Consider the following 18,394-nt stretch of genomic DNA (forward strand, 5'->3'; position numbering starts at 1 on the left):
TATATATATATAGATTATGTATTAAATGTTCTGTTGTAATTTTATACTTTTTATAATTAAATGGTAATTGTTTATTGTTTATGTTAACTAATTTATTTTTCATTATCATAATGAACATGTAAGAACATTTGTATATTTATTTCATTACATATTTGTTAAAATATTAATAAATTTAAGATTACTTTAGCTGTTAATAACAATTACAAAAATATTAAGTACATATTTCCCAAATGTTATAATACTTTTACATTCAATTAAACGTGTTAACGGTCAATTACTTTTGAAACATAATAACTAATAAGTATGTTGTTTAATTTAATATAATTATTTTAATAATTATCCTTTTATGTGGTACAAATTATAATATTAAGAAATAAGAACCGAACAAAATCATTATTTATTAATATTATTTGTCATCACTCTAACGTGTCTTGTTAATTGTTATAATGTATTTTTTAGTTAACATTTTTTTTTTTTTAATTTAAAGTTAAGCTTTTGAACAAATATAGGTACCTCTTTCTATTTAATTGTAAGTAGCAAAATAACAATAATCATTATGTTATTTAATATTTTCAAATTTGATACAACTTATGCTTAACTAAGCATCAAAACGACTGAATAAAATCTATGTATTTGAAAACATATTTTTTAACACTAAATATAGACTTGTAAAAAACCAAAACTTATTGGTTTGTATTTTGTTAGTACAACATTAAATTATTTTTTTTTATTATTAAATTATATATTTATTAATTTTTCAGAAATATTATAAATGTTTTTTATGCTGTTATTTTGTCTTGTTTTTTTTATTTGTGCATCAATTTATTGTGTTCTTTGAGGGGGAACGTTCTTTAAGTGTTTATAATTTAAATTTTTTATAGATATTCTAATAAATCTAACTAATTTTCTAATAGCTAATCAAAAATTGGCCTTTGGCCCCATAAAAATCTAAGCTTCACAAAAAAAAATTAAATCTGTACAATAAATCCGCCAGAAAATGACTTCTACGAAAGTCATTTTTTATCACCATTACCCGGAGAAAAATATTTTTACTCCTTAAAATTAACCTTAATAATTTATATTTAAAATGGCTATATACTAGATAAATTTTTTCTAAATATTGCCTACTCTTTGCTCCTTAATAAATAGTGCTTTTCATTCATCTCAATAATTCTGTCCAATTATTAGTCAGACCATACATTATTACAGAAATAATTTGTATACCTATTTTTCATTTACGTATACTAACCTGAAATATCCTTATCTTTAAAAAATGTTTTCTTCTTTAATACCCATTCGATTGTAAACCTTATTGTTAAACGGACATCGTTGCCTCCTTCAGCAAGTTTTCAAAACATATTCCCTAAAGAGTCGTTAGACGTTAGTACGTCGCAGTTTCTTTTCACTACACAGTTTCTGTCGACAACAAAAGCGGTACACATTTGATGGATTATTAGGAAATATTGGTTTAACAGAATTAATTGATCAACTTTTATTACTTTAGTTTATACAACTTTGTAATAGACACTTGTGGTCATACTTCGATGATGTATTATTTTCCGTTTTAAAATTCCAATGATGAAATTGATTATCAACGTTTTAACAATAAAAAGTAATTATTTTTAAACATTTTAATTTCCCCTCAATTTTTTACGTTTGTTAAAACGAATAAATCCGCGGGATTAGAATGTTGCAAAACTATCAAAATTTGTTGTCGGAACTTTGATTTAAAAATAAACATTATTTTGATAATTTTGACAATTATTAGTACAGTACAGCTAAATACTTAAAATAACAAACATGTAATTTTTATAGACCTAATATTGATGTTATAATAATAATATTGTCAAAAATGGATCGATATTCATTATATTACAACAAAATAAAAATGTCAAATAGTATACTTTGAAATGTAATGTGTTTATTTTTGTTTTTTTATTACTGTAAAGAAAAATAAGTACAAATAAAAAAAATGACGTTAGCGCGTAGTAGCATTTCTGTTTTTCATTTAATTTTTTGCGGTTGGTAACAATTTTACCGACAACTTTTAAATCTTATCAGTCGATACAAGTATTAATAATTGTTCTAAATAATAAACATATTTATTATTTTCCCTTACAGCAGCTTTTTTATAGTTAATAAGTTTTAAGTAGTTACTTTTACGGCATAAGCTTAACGGTTGATTGTGTTAAATTTTCTCAGTACATTTTTTTAATTTATAGTTAGCACAATGTATTATGAATTTTAAAAAAATGAGTGCTTTAAACATTATAAAAATTAAAATATAATACTTATACCCTTTAATAATAAATGAATCATTCAATCTATGTATAATTAAGTACCTAGTTATTTTATTAAAAAAAATAATGTTTAAATCGGGCAAGTTCAAAAGTTGCGTGTTATGTTCCAAGTTAAGTAACAAAAATCCAATGGTATCATTTCACAAGTATGTCTTAATAGAAAATAATAATATTTCATTTTAACTGTACCGTTATACCTAGGTATCTTAGAACTTTTTTTTCCCCCTAAGATTTCCATCCAATAGTATAATGCGTTCTTTATGGACAAAGGCCTGTGGAATTAACGAAAAAGATTTTTTACCGAGCACAGTTATTTGTTCCATCCATTTTGAAAAAGACTGCTTTAAGTCTGTGTCTAAAAAAATATTAAAGCAAGACGCCATTCCTACTAAGTTCATTAGAGGTTTAAAATCTTCAACCAGGTATATTGTCTTAACTCTTATTATACATTAGTGTAATAATTAAATAGCTGTTATTGTGTCTTGTTAGTCATCAATGCTTTTTACTATTTAAAGTCAATTTCAGAAATTTAGCTATTTAAAAACACTTGTTAATCCTCAAGAGCAACATAAAAACAACGAAGACTGTCAAAGAGACAAAAATGTTAACACAAGTTTAGAGTCTGGTCTGTGTATCGATGAAAACCAACCAGGTACTTCAAATGTTTCTACAAAGTCTTCTGTGTTAAGTCCGAGGTTTGGTTATTAAAAATATAATAATATATTGTAGCCATTTAAATCAAATTTAATAAATTCTTTCAAAACCTAGTGAGTCATCAGACAAACAAATAATAAGACATTTTATTGAATCATCTACAGTTCCAATAGTTTTTCATAAAATGTTAGATGATTGGGAATTGTTCACTTGGGATCTACAAAAATGGAATCAAGTATTTGTAAATCAGCCCCTCGATTGTAGAAAAGGGAGAATTACTTGTACAAAAGTAAATACAATACATATCATACTTCACTAAAGTTTTGTTTTTATCATATTTACTTACTTTTTTGTTTTTAGGAACCATTGTGGGAAAGCAAATGTTTTCAAGAAAGTCATTCATTTAATGATATAATTGATATATCGGAGAATGTGGAAACTGACGGTAATTGGTTGTATTTTGATTATAAATATATAGGAGAAAAAGTCGATAGTAAAATGTTTAAGGTAAATAATACAAATTTGTTTATTTAGTACCGTATTAAAGAGTATGATTTCCGACAAAAAATTGCTCACCTATTTATATATATGTCAGGAAAACCTCCTCTTTGAATTAGGCGGCAGAGATAGCCCTAAATGGTTAATATAATTATATATTATTAACTATTTAAAGGCATTACTACTGTCTAATCCGCCTTTTCCTCACAAATTTCCTGTCTGTTATCAGACTGAACTGTAAATGTATTTGTAAAATATATACGCAATAATCAAATGCCTAACAAAAAAAAAATATTTTAGATATTTAAAGTTTAAATGAAAAAGTGTTATATTATTATACCAATACTATTTCAGTCAATTTCTTGGAAAAAATTTGGCTATGAAAATCTAAACGAAAAAGATTCTACTTTGTGGATTGGAAGTACCGGAGCTCACACGCCGTGTCATCAAGATCTGTACGGAATTAATTTAGTTGCTCAAATATATGGAAAGTTAGTCCGAATGTACATTTAGTACATTGAATTGCAAAATGTAACAATGACAAATTCAATGTGCATTATTTCGCTTTACATCTATAGGAAACGTTGGATTTTAATGCCGCCGGAAATGGGAAAATATTTAAAACCCACTAGAGTACCTTACGAGGAATCAAGTTGTTACAGCAAAATAAATTTCTCTTGTCCAGATAATCTTAAATGTAAATTGGTGAAATTAAATAGCTCTAGAAGTTTTGTATTAGCTACTCTGTTATTTTACAGCGATTAGCGAGTATTGTAAATGCATATCAATCGTTTTATCACCTGGTGATGTTTTATACGTACCTCATAAATGGTGGCATTACGTTGAGAATGTATCGCCCGCCATAAGTATAAACAGTTGGATACCAGTTCCTAAGTATGACAACCTGAGCAGACTGAACGAGTCTATTATACGTTTTTTAGTTAGCAGCGTTTGTTCGGGCGTCTCGAAGAGTGTTCAGTCTCGCTTGTTGAATCCAAATGAAGTAAGTAATGTAAACATAATAATGACAATATATTTTTAATGAAATGTATTTGGTTTTTTATTTTAGAAGTTTACACCAGACACTATTACCGAATCCTTACGTTTTATTGATCAAAGTTTAAATAAGGTAATTTAATTACAGGCGAAGCGTTACAAAAGACCATAAGCATATGTCTACCAGTTATATTTAATTTAAATAACCATTATTTTTATACAGTTTTCCCCTGACTTTAAGACTCGCATCTCAATACTAAATTATAATTAGTTTTTCAACCTCCATTGTTAAAAAAAAATTGTGTTCGTTTAGGTTAACAATGACGCTGCATCTTCTACAGAATTTAATTTCAAAATACCTACACCTTTGGATTACCAATGTACCTTATTGAAAGCAGATCAGTTATTAAATAGTATTGATGTCAATACAAAGTATCACAGTTGTAACCATTCACCAAAATATCTAGAAAGCGATATTCCAAACAATATACATGAACAGATTTTGAATTCTTTGTGCGACGAAAATGTGATGAGTCGAGTCATTAGTAATTTATTAAATAATAATTAATTATCAACATGTATAAGTAATATTATTCAAATTTTTGTTTTTATAAAATATTCAAGCCGAGTATTATTTTAATGTTTGAAATTTTATAAATTAAAAAAAAAAAAATGGTACTCATGGCTTTTATTAGATGTATTATGTCTTGTAACTGACAGATTGATTTACGTACATTTTACATGCAATCAGTCAGACCATTGTAATAAACACCACTCAAGTTGTAAAACCATATAATTTGTTAGGTATAACAACATTACATATAACAGGTATATCGACATTCATTGAGCATAATAAACGCAAATCTACCGAAATTATTGTACTTACTTAAGACCCCTGGATACTGACCGTTTTTTCAGCCAAAACACATCATTTTTTGTCCATCGCACAGGCTGAACCATTAATCCGATAAGCAATCTAAAAACAGTTATGAATTTGTCATGAAGTTTACTTGAGATCGGTCAGAGCACTTTTTTCAATTTTTAATTTTAACCCTTTCCAAATTTAATTTTAAAATTTAAAATTTTATAAAATGTTCAAACGTGTTTTATGCGTAGTAAGAATAAGATATCAAAAAAGTACGCTGACCGATCTCAAGTAAACTTCATGACGAATTCAAATCTGTTTTCAGATTACTTATCGGTTCACTGGTTCAGCCTGTGCGATGGACAAAAAATGTACTATTATATAAACTAAAATGGCTTTTACTCATAGACAAAATTATTTAAATTAAAAATAATACCATGAAGTTCATATAAATTAACCGGTAAATTAATTAACATGGTCGAAATTTAATAAAATCAATTTTTTCTTAAATATTGCCTATACAAAACTCCTTAAAAATGGTCGGTATCCAGGGGCCTTAACAACTAAAATGTTTGAGTACCTATTTTTGTATGCCGGTATAAACTATACTCTATAGGTACAAAGTTAACTACATTTTATAGTAGCCCAAAATGTAAATGTTATGACCAAAACATAATTTTATATCTGACGTTTTAGACCTAAAAGCCTGACATAATTACATAACTGGTTCGGTCTCCTAGATGGTGAATAAGTAAGGGAGATCCAGTGTTCACAGATAAAATTACAAATATTGATGAAAAAAAAGTAACCATCTCATGATGGCAGCGTTGGACCTTCATGACCGGTTAAGCTCGTATGATGATGATGACGATTAGAGTTAATCGTATGTCTATAAAAATGTACTGCCGTAGTTAACATTATAATGAAAATATTTTCATTACCTGTTGACTGTTGATTCACAACTATCACATAGCAACCTAGAAATTGACTACGGTCAAAGTGTAATGTTCCTTTTTTTTGGGGGGGGGGGGGGGGGTTCCCTTAATAAAAAAAAGTTTGACTACAGTTTTTTTAGAAAATTGTACATGTTATAGTTCCATTCTAAATTTACCTTCGGTCTAATTTTGAGATCTAAATCCATAAAACTGCTTGAAAAAGTGAAATAAAGCGCCCCTATGTATGATAAAACCTGGAGACCATTGTCTTATAAATAAAATAAGAATTTAATATGTTAAAAAGAATGATTTTACGATTGTTGTTTAGACAATAATTGAGAATATGTGCTATTCACGTTAAGATGAACATTTTTTTTTGAATCGCTGTCAAAGAGACTGTGATAGTCCGAAAAATAATTTAACTACCATAAAAAAAGTCCTAGTTACTGAACTAATAATTACACCACACAGTTTAACTTTTAAATTAAGAATTTGCAAAAAATGCCCTACATCTAACTCCTAAATAAAAGGGGGGGGGGGTATGACGTCCTCTTAAATGCTTTACGATTGTCATATTGCGTGAATCTGAGCATGCATTTATACACTGAAAATAGTGTTTTCAAAATAACATTAACGAAAAAACATCATACACGTTAGGTTTGTTTTTTTTAATTTATGAAAGTAAATAGATAACTAATATTGGTATACTACATAATTTATATTAATTATACTTATTGTAAATACTAATAAACGTGTTTATTCCCTGTCGCTGTATACTTAAAAATGTCCACAACACAATAACTAGGTTGAATATATTTACTTGTTTATACTTTATGCGTTTTTTTAAAACAGTTTTTACTAGGACGTAATTGCAATATTGATAGGATATTTTAGTAAAGGAAATTCACAGAATCGACGAATATCTTAACATTTGTCACTAATTGACGACGATCGACGTTTTCTCTTCAAAGACAACGGGAGTGGTTTCATATTCATTCGGTCCTGTAAATATAAAAACGTATAGTATTAGGATAGCCACCATTGCTTATTCAAGTTCAAGTTCAATATTAATTTAACCAATAAGCTCAAATCTACTTGGTAAAAATAGTTCTATCCTATCTTTTACGACGGAAATAGGTGTTTTGATTTGAGAACGTTTTTAGATTATTTACTAACAGAAACATTTAATTCGATTGTAGTTAACATGAAAAATATGCGCTATAAATATGTTGCTTTTTAACGATTGGGTTAAGTAAGGCGCAGTGAGGTTAATATTAAGAAAGAAAAGAATAAATGGGTCGCTGTAGTTTTTTTTTAAAAAAAAACTACGGCGTTATGGTGCAAGTCCGAAATTATTACAATCAGTTGTATTTTTTTTTGTTAGTAGTTGGCAACACGCCAATTTCTTCGTTAAAAAAATACTAATTAAGCTGTTTTTTGAACGTTTTGCGGTACGCGACGTAGCAAAAATAATAACAGAACAGTGACTGGAAAAAAATTAAAGAGTGCGCTACCGGCAATAGGTAATTAATTAGTAACTTAATTCAAGTAAGATCAATGATTGTTAAGTCTCATGAGACTAAGTAGTCATCGTTAGCTGAAACGTTATCTATACACATCTATATTAGTATTTTATAAAGGATTCGTTTATTTATAGTCCATTTTTATAAATTATATGACTCCAGTAAAAGTATTATCAAGCTCATATATAGACATTTCTATACTCATAAAGTGTATAAAATAAAAATTATATACTTGATCGAAATCCATTAAAGTAGTTATTAAAAACTTGGATAAATAATATTAGTATTATACTATAATAAAACAAAAAGAAAATTAGTAATTGCCCTAATTACATGAAATGTTTTTTTAGATCGTTGAAACCTAACGAGCTAACCTGTCGTACAGAATCTTGTCGACAACATTTAAAGATATGTAATATTATTAATGTAAAGATACATGATATTTATTAAAATAATGATAATTAACAGTTGCTTCTTTAAACTAAATAACTGGTATTAAGTCCTTATAGGAGAAGAAAAACATTATAAAAAAGTACTTAATAATACTGAAGTATAACTGCTAAGGATACTGTAATACAGTAAATTAAACACAAAAAAGTCATTAAACGTTTTTTTGTAAAATTTGGAGTATGTAGTTATCTAGAAAAAATAGTGGAGCACGATAAAAAAATCGTTATATTATATATTCTTATTTGTTTTTACTTTTATGGTACGAGATGCAAGCGTGTATCAATATTGCATAACCCGAACGCCGTATAATAGGGTTTTCTAAATAAAAATGTAGAAAGTTACCCTATAAAACTATCATTCAATAAAAACATTAGATTAATCTAGACTAGGTGAAATATAAAATAAAATGTATTTTTAAACTGCAGTGACGTTTATTAATGATCAAATTATTTGTCGTTCCAAAATCATTAGTAGTCATAGTAAAATCATCAGTTAGATTATGTTTAAGAGTATATTAACAATTTTTTTGTTTAAAAAGTGTTTAGCCAAAAACTGTCGTTTTTGTTTTTATAACAATATATTGTTATAATAAATTACATTTTTAAAATTCCAAATATCTCCATTACCCACCGCCATGGCGGTGATTTCATTAAGGCGTTACATCTTCTTACGACAGGATTAACATTTACGACGTTCACGTTTCGTGGTAGATGTCGATTTTAATTTAAAGTTACTCTACAAAGACATCTCATCGTTATGATTGTTATTGAGTGAACATTTATCAAGGCGCAACAGCTCAAATTCAACTCTACAAACCCTGTTATTTTAATACAATATACTATTGTCCGTCCCATTGTGTTCACATACACCCAAAGGAACGTTTTCACGATTCTGAAACCACAACGTCGTCCCTATACTCACACAAATAAATACTCTGCTATAGACTATCGGTCGACCTGACATAAATCGTTTAGCAAACATGAAGCGGGCTCAGTAAACACTGGTAGACCAAACCCATGTAAAAAAACGGGGCATTCGAATTAGAGAAAAAAAAATCCCATTTACACGGTGTTTGTCATGTGAATAGGTTCACCTATCTGTGAACCTAGTCAAAGAAAAAAAGGACAATGCTCGGAATTATCCATATTTTATTTAAAAAAAAACTCTAAATATCTTACTCACGACGTACGTTAGTAAATGTTTATGTGAATTTGTTAAATCGAATATATGACAATTACAAATTAAGGTACTTAATTGTTATGTGAAATGAAATCCAAACGGCGTAACTTATTGGTGAAAAAAAACTATAATTAAGGAATTACATAAACATTAGAGTTTGGTACCAAATCTAATAGCCATAATATAATTGCCACGGTGATGGGTAAACGTGATTTTTTTTCAAAAATTAAATATACTATTACACTATAATCTATATTATATATTGTTAAAAAAACGACAGTTTTTCTATATTGCTACAGACCACTTTTCTTTGGGAAAAAATCAACAATAAATACTAAAGTCAAACTAAATATTTTAATCATTAATAATGATGCGGTGATTAATAATGTGGTTAAAACCAAAAGAGTATAAGTGATAATTTGTTTTGCTTTAAAATTAGTTATAAAATTAATTAATTTTTGAAAGAGATTGAAGATAACTAGTAAAATTAAAGTGAGAATTTTGCATCTGAAAATAGGAAATACATTTGTTTTTAAGGTAAATTTCTGAACGTTCGATTTTTGAATTACCGAAAAAACAGGAAACTAACCTACTATAGATACCTTTCGAGCTAAAATATATCTTTATTTTTAGTATATTTACAATAATATTTGACATAGAATGTTTACTCAGTGAACAGATTACAGCCAATATTATTGCAAGTACTTTTGTTTAAAAATAGATAAAATAAACACTACCGTTTACTTAATTGTTGTATACAAACATGGCGATTTTTAATTGTGCATTATATTATTTCTTTGCTGACGTCTCTTTAACTTTTGTTTTTTTCCAAACAAATATACTTGATCAAGACAAACTCTATTATATGACAAATATAAGTATTTAGAGTCAACAGTCTGTAAGGCAGTTGTGTAAATATGAAGGGAAAATGTAAGTGCGATATTTTCAATGAAATAATCGTCGATTGATTGTAGTTTAATCGAAAGTTTTTCAATTTTTCTGACGGTAAGTTTTATTTAATTTAATAGAACTAAAAAAATTTGTCTTATAAAAAAATAAACAAAAATAATTACATTTGCACTGATTGCTCGTTCGCTTACAGTCACCTAAACCTGACCGTGTAGTTAATTCTGACTTTTAAGCTCGGTTTTGTCGGAACGCGTTTAACTTTACACTTACAAGTTTTGTGACGAAACCGTATTAAGTTACCGAAACATGATTATGAAACATTTGGAAGAGACCGAGTTGAATGAGTTTCAAAAACCGGAAATCATTGTTCTCGAACGACGCAAGGACTTTGCTCGGGTTTTGTTGGTTGTCGCGATTGGTACTTTGAGTTGAACAAAATGTTTTTTTAAGTCTTGTACTCACCCATCGTCTTCTATTACAAACTGTTTAAGGATTTCTTTTAACTAATACACACAACATCAGAGTTGAGTATTATTCAAATAACTAAATAGTTTTGTTGATAGTTTATTGGAATCATTTTAATAAAATAATGTTAGTTGTGACTTATTAAAAAAAAAAAAATAATGATCAGACAATGTATATTTCTTTTTCTCTATAAGAAAAATTACTATAACCTACGGATCTACTTATATAGTATATATATATATATATATTTATTCCGTTAAATGATTTGTTATTTTTCGAAAAACAATTAATTAAATAATATTACTTTTAAAAAAATGATTCCAATAAAATATTGACTATTTATTTTCAAGCAAAATACGTTAATCAAGTTGTTTCACTTTTTTATTACACTTTAATTGAATTTGGCCTAAATTTTGAGTACCGATTTTTAGCTATATAAAATCAAAAAACGTGCAACATTTCCCTATAAAAATTAGGTATACAAATATGTAAGTAGAAAAATAATAATCCAAAAGCTTACTTATCATTAAAATATATTAGGTATACCCGAGTAGGGAGCAATTTTTATGTAAGTAATTCAAATTAATGAATAATGCAATTGAAACGTTAATTTAACGTGTTACTATGATAAATTATATTTATTTATATGCCCTAAACTGTTTTTAAAATCTATTTCGATTATGGTAACTGCGGTAGGTATAATAATTAAAATAAAATTACATTTACTTTGCTGTGCCTCTGGTCGCGTAACAGTTCAAGGCGTGCTTCTTGAATGGCCTCCCAGAGTTTAGCTTCGGACAGTATTTGTCTGCTTAGTTCTTCAACAGCTGGTTCCGAACGGAGTTCGACTAGCGTGGCCATTGATTCGTCCGACCTTTTACGGCCGCATCCTTCATGATAAAAATTAAATTAAAAAATAACATGGTCATACGTTTAAAAAAAAAAAAATTGTTTATAATGAGTCCTAAATTGTATATTTAGGACTCATAAGTTCCCGTTATATTAATTAACCCATTTCGCCCCCCAACCCACTACAAAAGCCAAGGAGTAATAATTTTAAAACTGCGGTCCAGTTTTAAAATTATCACTCCTTGGCTTTTGTAACAACGACCAACAACAAATAAGACAATAATATAGTTATTGTAAAAATTTAATTGGTATAAACCAAAGCTAGGGTAGTCCGTAGTAGAATATCATCGATATAAAATGAAATATATAACAACTTAGGATAAAACTTTTATAACGTACCTAATGTTACCTTCAAATTCTGATCTATAATTGATGAATGTTTTTTCAATAATTCATCAATTATTAATTATAAATATATTGTAACGTGTCTGTTACAATGATATGATATATATATATATATATATATATATATATATACCATTACACAACTATTAACTAACTATAAGTGTAATGTCAGTAAGTAAAAATGATTACTAATATGGCATGGAAGTATTTATAACGTTAGGAAAATTAATCACGACAGTAAGTATTATTGATTGTTCTTTTATTATTAGAAGAATAGTAAATACATATAGAAACATTTGTGTATGAAGATAAATTCAGATTTTTGCTTTAGGAAAAAATTGTTTAAGCAAATTTAAACGTCACTTATAATTTAGATAATATTTGCTTAAGGGGATTGTATGCAGTCATTTTTAAGGAGTTTTGTAAAGGCAATATTTAAAAAAAAAGTGGTTTTAATAAATTTCGACTATGTCAATTAATTTACCGGTTAATTTGTATAAGCTTCAAGGTATTATTTTTAATTTAAATAATTTTTTCTATGAGTAACAGCCATTTTAGTTTATTTAAAACCAACAATTAGCTAGACAAAATTTCGCCAAAAGGTTTTAGAAAAGTATAGATGCTGATTGACAGTATCCAAAAAAATGTACTTAAAACAACAACGATTGACTTGGATTATTCTTACTAAATTAATTTCTAAATGGACAAAATTATTAGCTATAACTATGTTTCCTGTAATACTACATTTAGTGTTGACAAAAAAAAAGATCTTTGGTAATCATCCAAAATGTGGTCTATTGGAAATCATTAATTTTCGATTAGGTTTGCAATAATATAGTACAAAAAATATGTTACCTACCTACTGCAAAAATTGACTATGTTATAGAAAGTGGTTAATTTTTGTTTGGTTTTTGTGTGCAAAAGTTAAGTGTACTGATAATATTCAATGAAAGTTCTCATTTCAATATTAGGACCGAACCAAATGGCGCGTAAACATTAAAAGAACACTTTTTGTTTTTAAACTGCTCTTCGTTCAATAAAAACGGCTTACCATACAATTCAGATAGAACCGTTAATCAGCTTTCCAAAAAAAATTTCATTTTCGACTTGGTCTAATATAGAGATTTTTTAAAAATAATTTAAACGTTAAATACAACATTTATGATTTATACTTGAAAATTGGTTTTATAAATGCTAACGAAAAACATTTTTTTTTTCCGGTTAGGTTAGATCCGAAGCATAGTAGAAGTTATGATCTTTCTATCATTATCAAATTCATGTTTACATAATAAATATGTAGAAAGCTATGCACTTAATAGTGTTATACCTCGTTTATATGGTAGAAAAACACGTGTTCTTTTATTTTTTTTAATTGTATCATATTTTTTTTTTTTAAATAACTTTATGAAAAATTAATTGTTCTACTATGAGCCGTGGATACGACAAGACTAAACAGAAATGTGTACAACATGTGTAAACAGATTTTAAGTTTAGACAAATTAAAAAAGAAAACAAGTTAGGTACCTGTAAATGCGTTACAAAAAGGTTTTTTTCTCCTGATCGGTTCAGCTTCCACAGTGTCGTCATCATAATACTGTTCAAACAAAAAAATTATAAAAAAAAATCTAAAATTATGTTATTATACTGCTGTTTTTTCAAAAATTCATTTATAAATAGGTTGTTAGTAACATACTCGTCTATAAAAAGAAAAGTGCCACAATTTCTTAAAATTCCATTTTTATAATCCACTCATTTTACAAATAAACGATTTTGTAAATGTTGGCGAATGAGCATTAAAGTTATTATTTTCAAAAAGATCAAATGGGTTTATTACACTATTTTTACTATTATAGACTTAAAAGTAATAAAATCAGAGGTTTTCATGACAAATAAAACAATGATAGCCTAATCTTTTTGGTCGAAAATTGAGATATGTTTATTTTTTAATTGTTCAGGTTATGTTATTTTTAATACGAGTATGCTACAATACTACTATATTACTTCTAACTTGTATATTTTTCTATTAAAAAATCTTTGTGGTCACAACTGGATGACAAGAACTCCAAAATTGGATGTTTTTCATTACAAGTTCAAAATGTTTGATTTGTATACAACGTCATTTATGACGAAAATGATGTACCTAATTCAATGGAGTTATTATTAAATGATATTTGTACTCCGTGAGATGTGGCCACAGATAAGTAATCGAATAATGTATACTCTTTACCCTTTTCTGCATAATGACATCATCAGCAAACACTGTTTGAGCTAATGACACTAGAGCTGTTATCCAGACGAGGGTCAGCATTGAGGATTTCATGACTGTTTGATGAACGTCCTTTTTATAAAAACAAATTATATTTTGAAACACAAATATTCAAACATTGCAGGTACAAAAAGTATATTTGTGTTATATTATTGTAGTGCACACGAGACGAAGTCAATACTAAAGTAAAATTTGAGTGAAAAACTGACATTACTCCTAAATTAAATGTTTAGTCATGTGTTTAAAAACAAAAAATATATACTATTATAATAATTTATAACACCAAGTCTTATAATTTAGCAATACCGTAACGAAATGTATTTTGTTGTAACAAAATTGTAAAAAACTGTGAAACTGAATTAAAATTGAATTTTTATATTATCAAGCCGAAAAAGGTTTGCAATCAAAAGTAATTAGGCGCCTAGCTAGGTAAGTATTTTGTTTATCCTGTTAATTGGATGAATAATAAATGTACTTGTGGATCCTGATTTTGACCATAGTCATTACCACGTATATTTGAAAAAAAAACACATATAGAAAAAATTATTTAATTTTACTATATTAATTATATATTTATAGTGTTTTACAAAGCATTACGTTTGTCGTTTATATTATTACATGTTTATCGAATACATTTAATACTCGACAACGCTATATATCTCCAAGTAAAAAAACATAAGCACCTAATTCCGATTTAATGGGTTTCTTAAAGAGATATTATGCAATAAGCATCTTTGCGAACATGTTAATAACAACAAATATGTGTACACAATGTAGTGTCGTTCGTTTATTTGATTATTTTGCTAACAGGATATATTTTTAAAAAGAAAACTCTTACTCCATGGAATAATATATAATAATGCGAAAGCTCAAATAATTGTTTTATTAATTTGTATAAATATTAAAACTGATCAGTTATGTAAAATATATTTATATCGATTTATTCTCAGAGAAAATTTGGTTTAATAAAAAAAATTCAAGTTGTTCTTATCGATTGTGAGGCAAAATAATAAAAATAAATAAAACAAACACATAAGTGATAGTTTACAATAGTTACCATATAAAGTCTTAACTATTTTAATACTATTAACTAGTACACTAATACCCAGACAAAATACTGCAAGTCAAGTGTAAACTACAAGTTGAATTTTTTATCCTTAAATATTCGACAGTTTAACAATAGTTTTTTTACAGCAATTTCTTTAGGTCAGAATTAAGTACTATGTATTTTTCTTGTGTAAGAATCGCTAGTCAATAACATTTTTAATGAATATATGAGTAAGTATACAATACTCGGGCAAAAGTATTTTAATCTAAAATAAATTCAATCACACTAAAATGTGAATATTTCAGTATACAAATGTTTAGATACTTTCAGCTTGATTAAATGTGTATACTACATGAATAATAAATATGATATTCCTAAATAGCAGTTGAACCAGCAACGATTTGATAAATTCGTTTTTTTCGATGAGAAAGATCTCTCTCATTTCATATTTAATTTATATGTGCTGTAATTAGAGTTTAAATTTTATCTTAAATTTAGTTGTTTGCCCTGTTGTAGTGCGATGGAATAAATAATAGCACTCACAAAATACATTTTATTTTTCCGCATATTGCCTATGTTTAAACGTTTAGTTAAAGAAAAAATTGTAATTACTCAATAGTTTATCGGTTATATTTATTGTTAATAATTTTAAAACAAATTTGCGTACTGGACAACAAGACTGAAGAAAATATCATTGTTATTAAAATAAAGAATGCCACATAATGTTTTATACTACCTAAAAGTCATGTTTTTAGACTTCTTACCTGTGGTCTAGAATCCACTGCACCTTGATCAGTAACACAGAAGTCAAAAACAATCACTGCGGGCTTGTGTGCGTTTCGGTTTTTATAGGTAAGCTTTTAGGGACGTCCGCGCCGAGCGCTTTTCTACAGTAAACGCTTCTAGCAACGCGTTGAACTGTTGAAGGAACAACACACACACACACACACACACTTAACCCATAAAACTTGCTCCATAACCGCCCATTGAAATAGCAAGGATTTGCAGAGCGAAATCGTTCAGTGTCTTCTGTGAAAGATAAGTATCGTACAGTACAAAAAAATACTCATAAACACACAATATTGGTTCTTCATTAATTCACCCGTCTTAGTAGTAAAATATTTTAAGTAGCAAAACTACGAAAAAGGCAAGTTTGTATTTGATATATATTTTTTTTTGAAAATTTGAAATAGTTATTTTTTGACTTGCGGATCAAAACCGAAACATACTTGGCCCGTTTATCACGAGTGTAACAACTTTTTTAACTATTCGGTTTTTAGTGAACGTTATAGGTTTACAGATGCGTGTCCCCGGATCCCGGAAGTGCTTACACACCTGTCGGAATTTTATGATTTTTTGTCGTCTGTCGGTCGCCGAAAAAATTGTTTTTACATTTCATAAATATTAGGCAGTCGAAAGTTGTGTTTTTTGTACACCTATCATTTTTTTTTTTTTTTTTTTAATTATTTATTGCTAATATTTATGTTGTATTAATTCAATTTCTCTTGTATTGTGTAAAATCTTCGACGAGGAACTAAAATAATATGTTTTGATTTTGTCTGGACCTATGCTAACCTTTTGACCGCTTGCCCGATATTTTCCTAATTACTGCTATGTATTTTGTAGAAATTATAATGGGAGTGAAAAAAACATATACCTACACGAGTAACGGTCTACTATGTGATTTTTAACTTTATCGTAAAGTGCAATCAAGTAAATACTGCAGATGACATTTATAAATAACACCAAAGTTTATTTAACATCCCAAATTAGTTTCCTATTCAGAAGCCAATCCATATCTAAATACGACCATGAAAAGAAATAAATGTTAGTTATAATACAATTTTTTTTATTACGAAACCTGCGAATATCTAAACGCTTTGTTATAAATTATAATAAAAAAAATATCAAATAGAGTCATGATAAATACACTCCACTTCGATTTGTTTTAATAGAAATAATTTTCTATTTTGGCTTTTAAGAGAAAAACTCAAAATATTCTGATTTGTTTGTTTCGATTATTGAATCTAAAGCTGGTTTAAAATAATTTAAATTTCAATAATTTAAAAATTGATGTTATGATATTTTTTAATCGAAACCTCTACGTATTTATGTCGCCGTGCTTAACTGTTCAGAGAGTTCAATCGATAACAATGCAGTTTGCACTTTGTTATAAAACACACAGAAATGACCATGTATATTAAATAATAATAACATAAATAAAAAATAATCCCTACTAAGTAACACATGAATCTACACACATGTATACTAAAATAAAAACACACAATTTCCATTTTCCATAAACTTTAAACTCTTAATCTTGTTAGTGAAAAAAAATGGTTCATATCATGATCCCATATAATGTTTTCGTAAGACTTATACCCCGTGTACGATAATTCGTAGAAAAATAAATGTCAATAACAAAACTGACTGTAAAAAAATCGTATAAAAAATGTATTTATGCATTCAACTCAACAATTCGCCGAACAGCCTAGTGTGGCGTTACTGCAAACTCGCAAAAACGGTTAAATGCATAGAAAATAAAATAAAATAGAATGAATAGAGGTTGCATTCGTCAATTTTCTGTTGTTGAACCTAAATGAGTACCTTCTCAAAACATTGTGTTTTATTATCATTAGATTTCATTACTAGTTACCGTCCGATTACCTTTGTTGTTTTTTAATTGTTTTTTTTTCTCTAATCAAAGACTTATAATTGTTAGCTACATGAGCCATGCCGGATTAAGAAAAGTCTCGAGGGTCCAAACTCGAAAGAGGGTAATCCTTGCGGTCAGTATTATTTACATATATTTACACACAAGAAAAAGGTTCTGGGAGTTACAAAGACCTTTTGGCCCTGGAGACACGCCCTTTGCCTCTAGTTGGTTTACCGCGTAAGTGCGTTAGCATTACATGTAAAATCCAAACGATACCTTGAATTCTATTTTCTAGCGTGGAGTTGTTTCACGAGTACCTGTTAAAAAATCTGCGATTCAAATAACCATTGCTTTATAAAAAAAAAAGTCACGAGGAAAATTATAGATTAACCGAAA

At 27.8% G+C, this 18,394-nt stretch overlaps 2 protein-coding genes across 4 annotated transcripts; one reads left to right on the top strand and one right to left on the bottom strand.

The window, feature by feature from the left end:
* Positions 1-2,126: 2,126 nt before the first annotated feature.
* Positions 2,127-5,321, top strand: LOC126841830 (HSPB1-associated protein 1). 2 transcript variants are annotated; one of them, XM_050578505.1, is made up of 10 exons: positions 2,127-2,446; positions 2,502-2,722; positions 2,816-2,995; positions 3,069-3,243; positions 3,315-3,461; positions 3,807-3,943; positions 4,031-4,149; positions 4,211-4,455; positions 4,522-4,581; positions 4,762-5,321. In XM_050578505.1, the coding sequence occupies exons 2-10, from the start codon at positions 2,550-2,552 to the stop codon at positions 5,014-5,016; spliced, it is 1,491 nt and encodes a 496-aa protein (XP_050434462.1). In that variant the 5' UTR covers positions 2,127-2,446; positions 2,502-2,549; the 3' UTR covers positions 5,017-5,321. The 2 variants fall into 2 exon arrangements, with proteins under 2 accessions (XP_050434462.1, XP_050434461.1); XM_050578504.1 differs by having other exon boundaries at positions 2,531-2,722.
* Positions 5,322-6,957: 1,636 nt separating this feature from the next.
* LOC126841873 (cardioactive peptide) lies at positions 6,958-16,209 on the bottom strand. 2 transcript variants are annotated; one of them, XM_050578619.1, is made up of 5 exons: positions 16,107-16,209; positions 14,256-14,366; positions 13,553-13,622; positions 11,501-11,664; positions 6,958-7,250 (listed from the first exon to the last, which is right to left on the bottom strand). In XM_050578619.1, the coding sequence occupies exons 2-5, from the start codon at positions 14,346-14,348 to the stop codon at positions 7,173-7,175; spliced, it is 405 nt and encodes a 134-aa protein (XP_050434576.1). In that variant the 5' UTR covers positions 14,349-14,366; positions 16,107-16,209; the 3' UTR covers positions 6,958-7,172. The 2 variants fall into 2 exon arrangements, with proteins under 2 accessions (XP_050434576.1, XP_050434575.1); XM_050578618.1 differs by having other exon boundaries at positions 6,959-7,250; positions 11,495-11,664.
* Positions 16,210-18,394: the final 2,185 nt, after the last annotated feature.

The sequence above is a fragment of the Adelges cooleyi genome, unplaced genomic scaffold, assembly GCF_023614345.1.
Source record: "Adelges cooleyi isolate 19-005CV unplaced genomic scaffold, UGA_ACOO_1.1 ACOO_flye_CR_arks_rails_tigmint_CR_PRNA_41, whole genome shotgun sequence".
NCBI classification, from domain to species: Eukaryota; Metazoa; Arthropoda; class Insecta; order Hemiptera; family Adelgidae; genus Adelges; species Adelges cooleyi.

Coding starts and splice junctions, on each gene's coding strand:
- LOC126841873 (XM_050578618.1), bottom strand. CDS start 14,348: ATGAAATCCTCAATGCTGACCCTCGTCTGGATAACAGCTCTAGTGTCA. Junction 13,623..14,255: donor ATGTCATTATGCAGAAAAGG/GTAAAGAGTATA, acceptor TTGTTTGAACAG/TATTATGATGACGACACTGT. Junction 7,251..11,494: donor AGAGGCACAGCAAAGTAAAT/GTAATTTTATTT, acceptor TTATATTTACAG/GACCGAATGAATATGAAACC.
- LOC126841830 (XM_050578504.1), top strand. CDS start 2,367: ATGTTTAAATCGGGCAAGTTCAAAAGTTGCGTGTTATGTTCCAAGTTA. Junction 2,447..2,530: donor CCAATGGTATCATTTCACAA/GTATGTCTTAAT, acceptor TTTCCCCCTAAG/ATTTCCATCCAATAGTATAA. Junction 4,150..4,210: donor TTGTCCAGATAATCTTAAAT/GTAAATTGGTGA, acceptor GTTATTTTACAG/CGATTAGCGAGTATTGTAAA.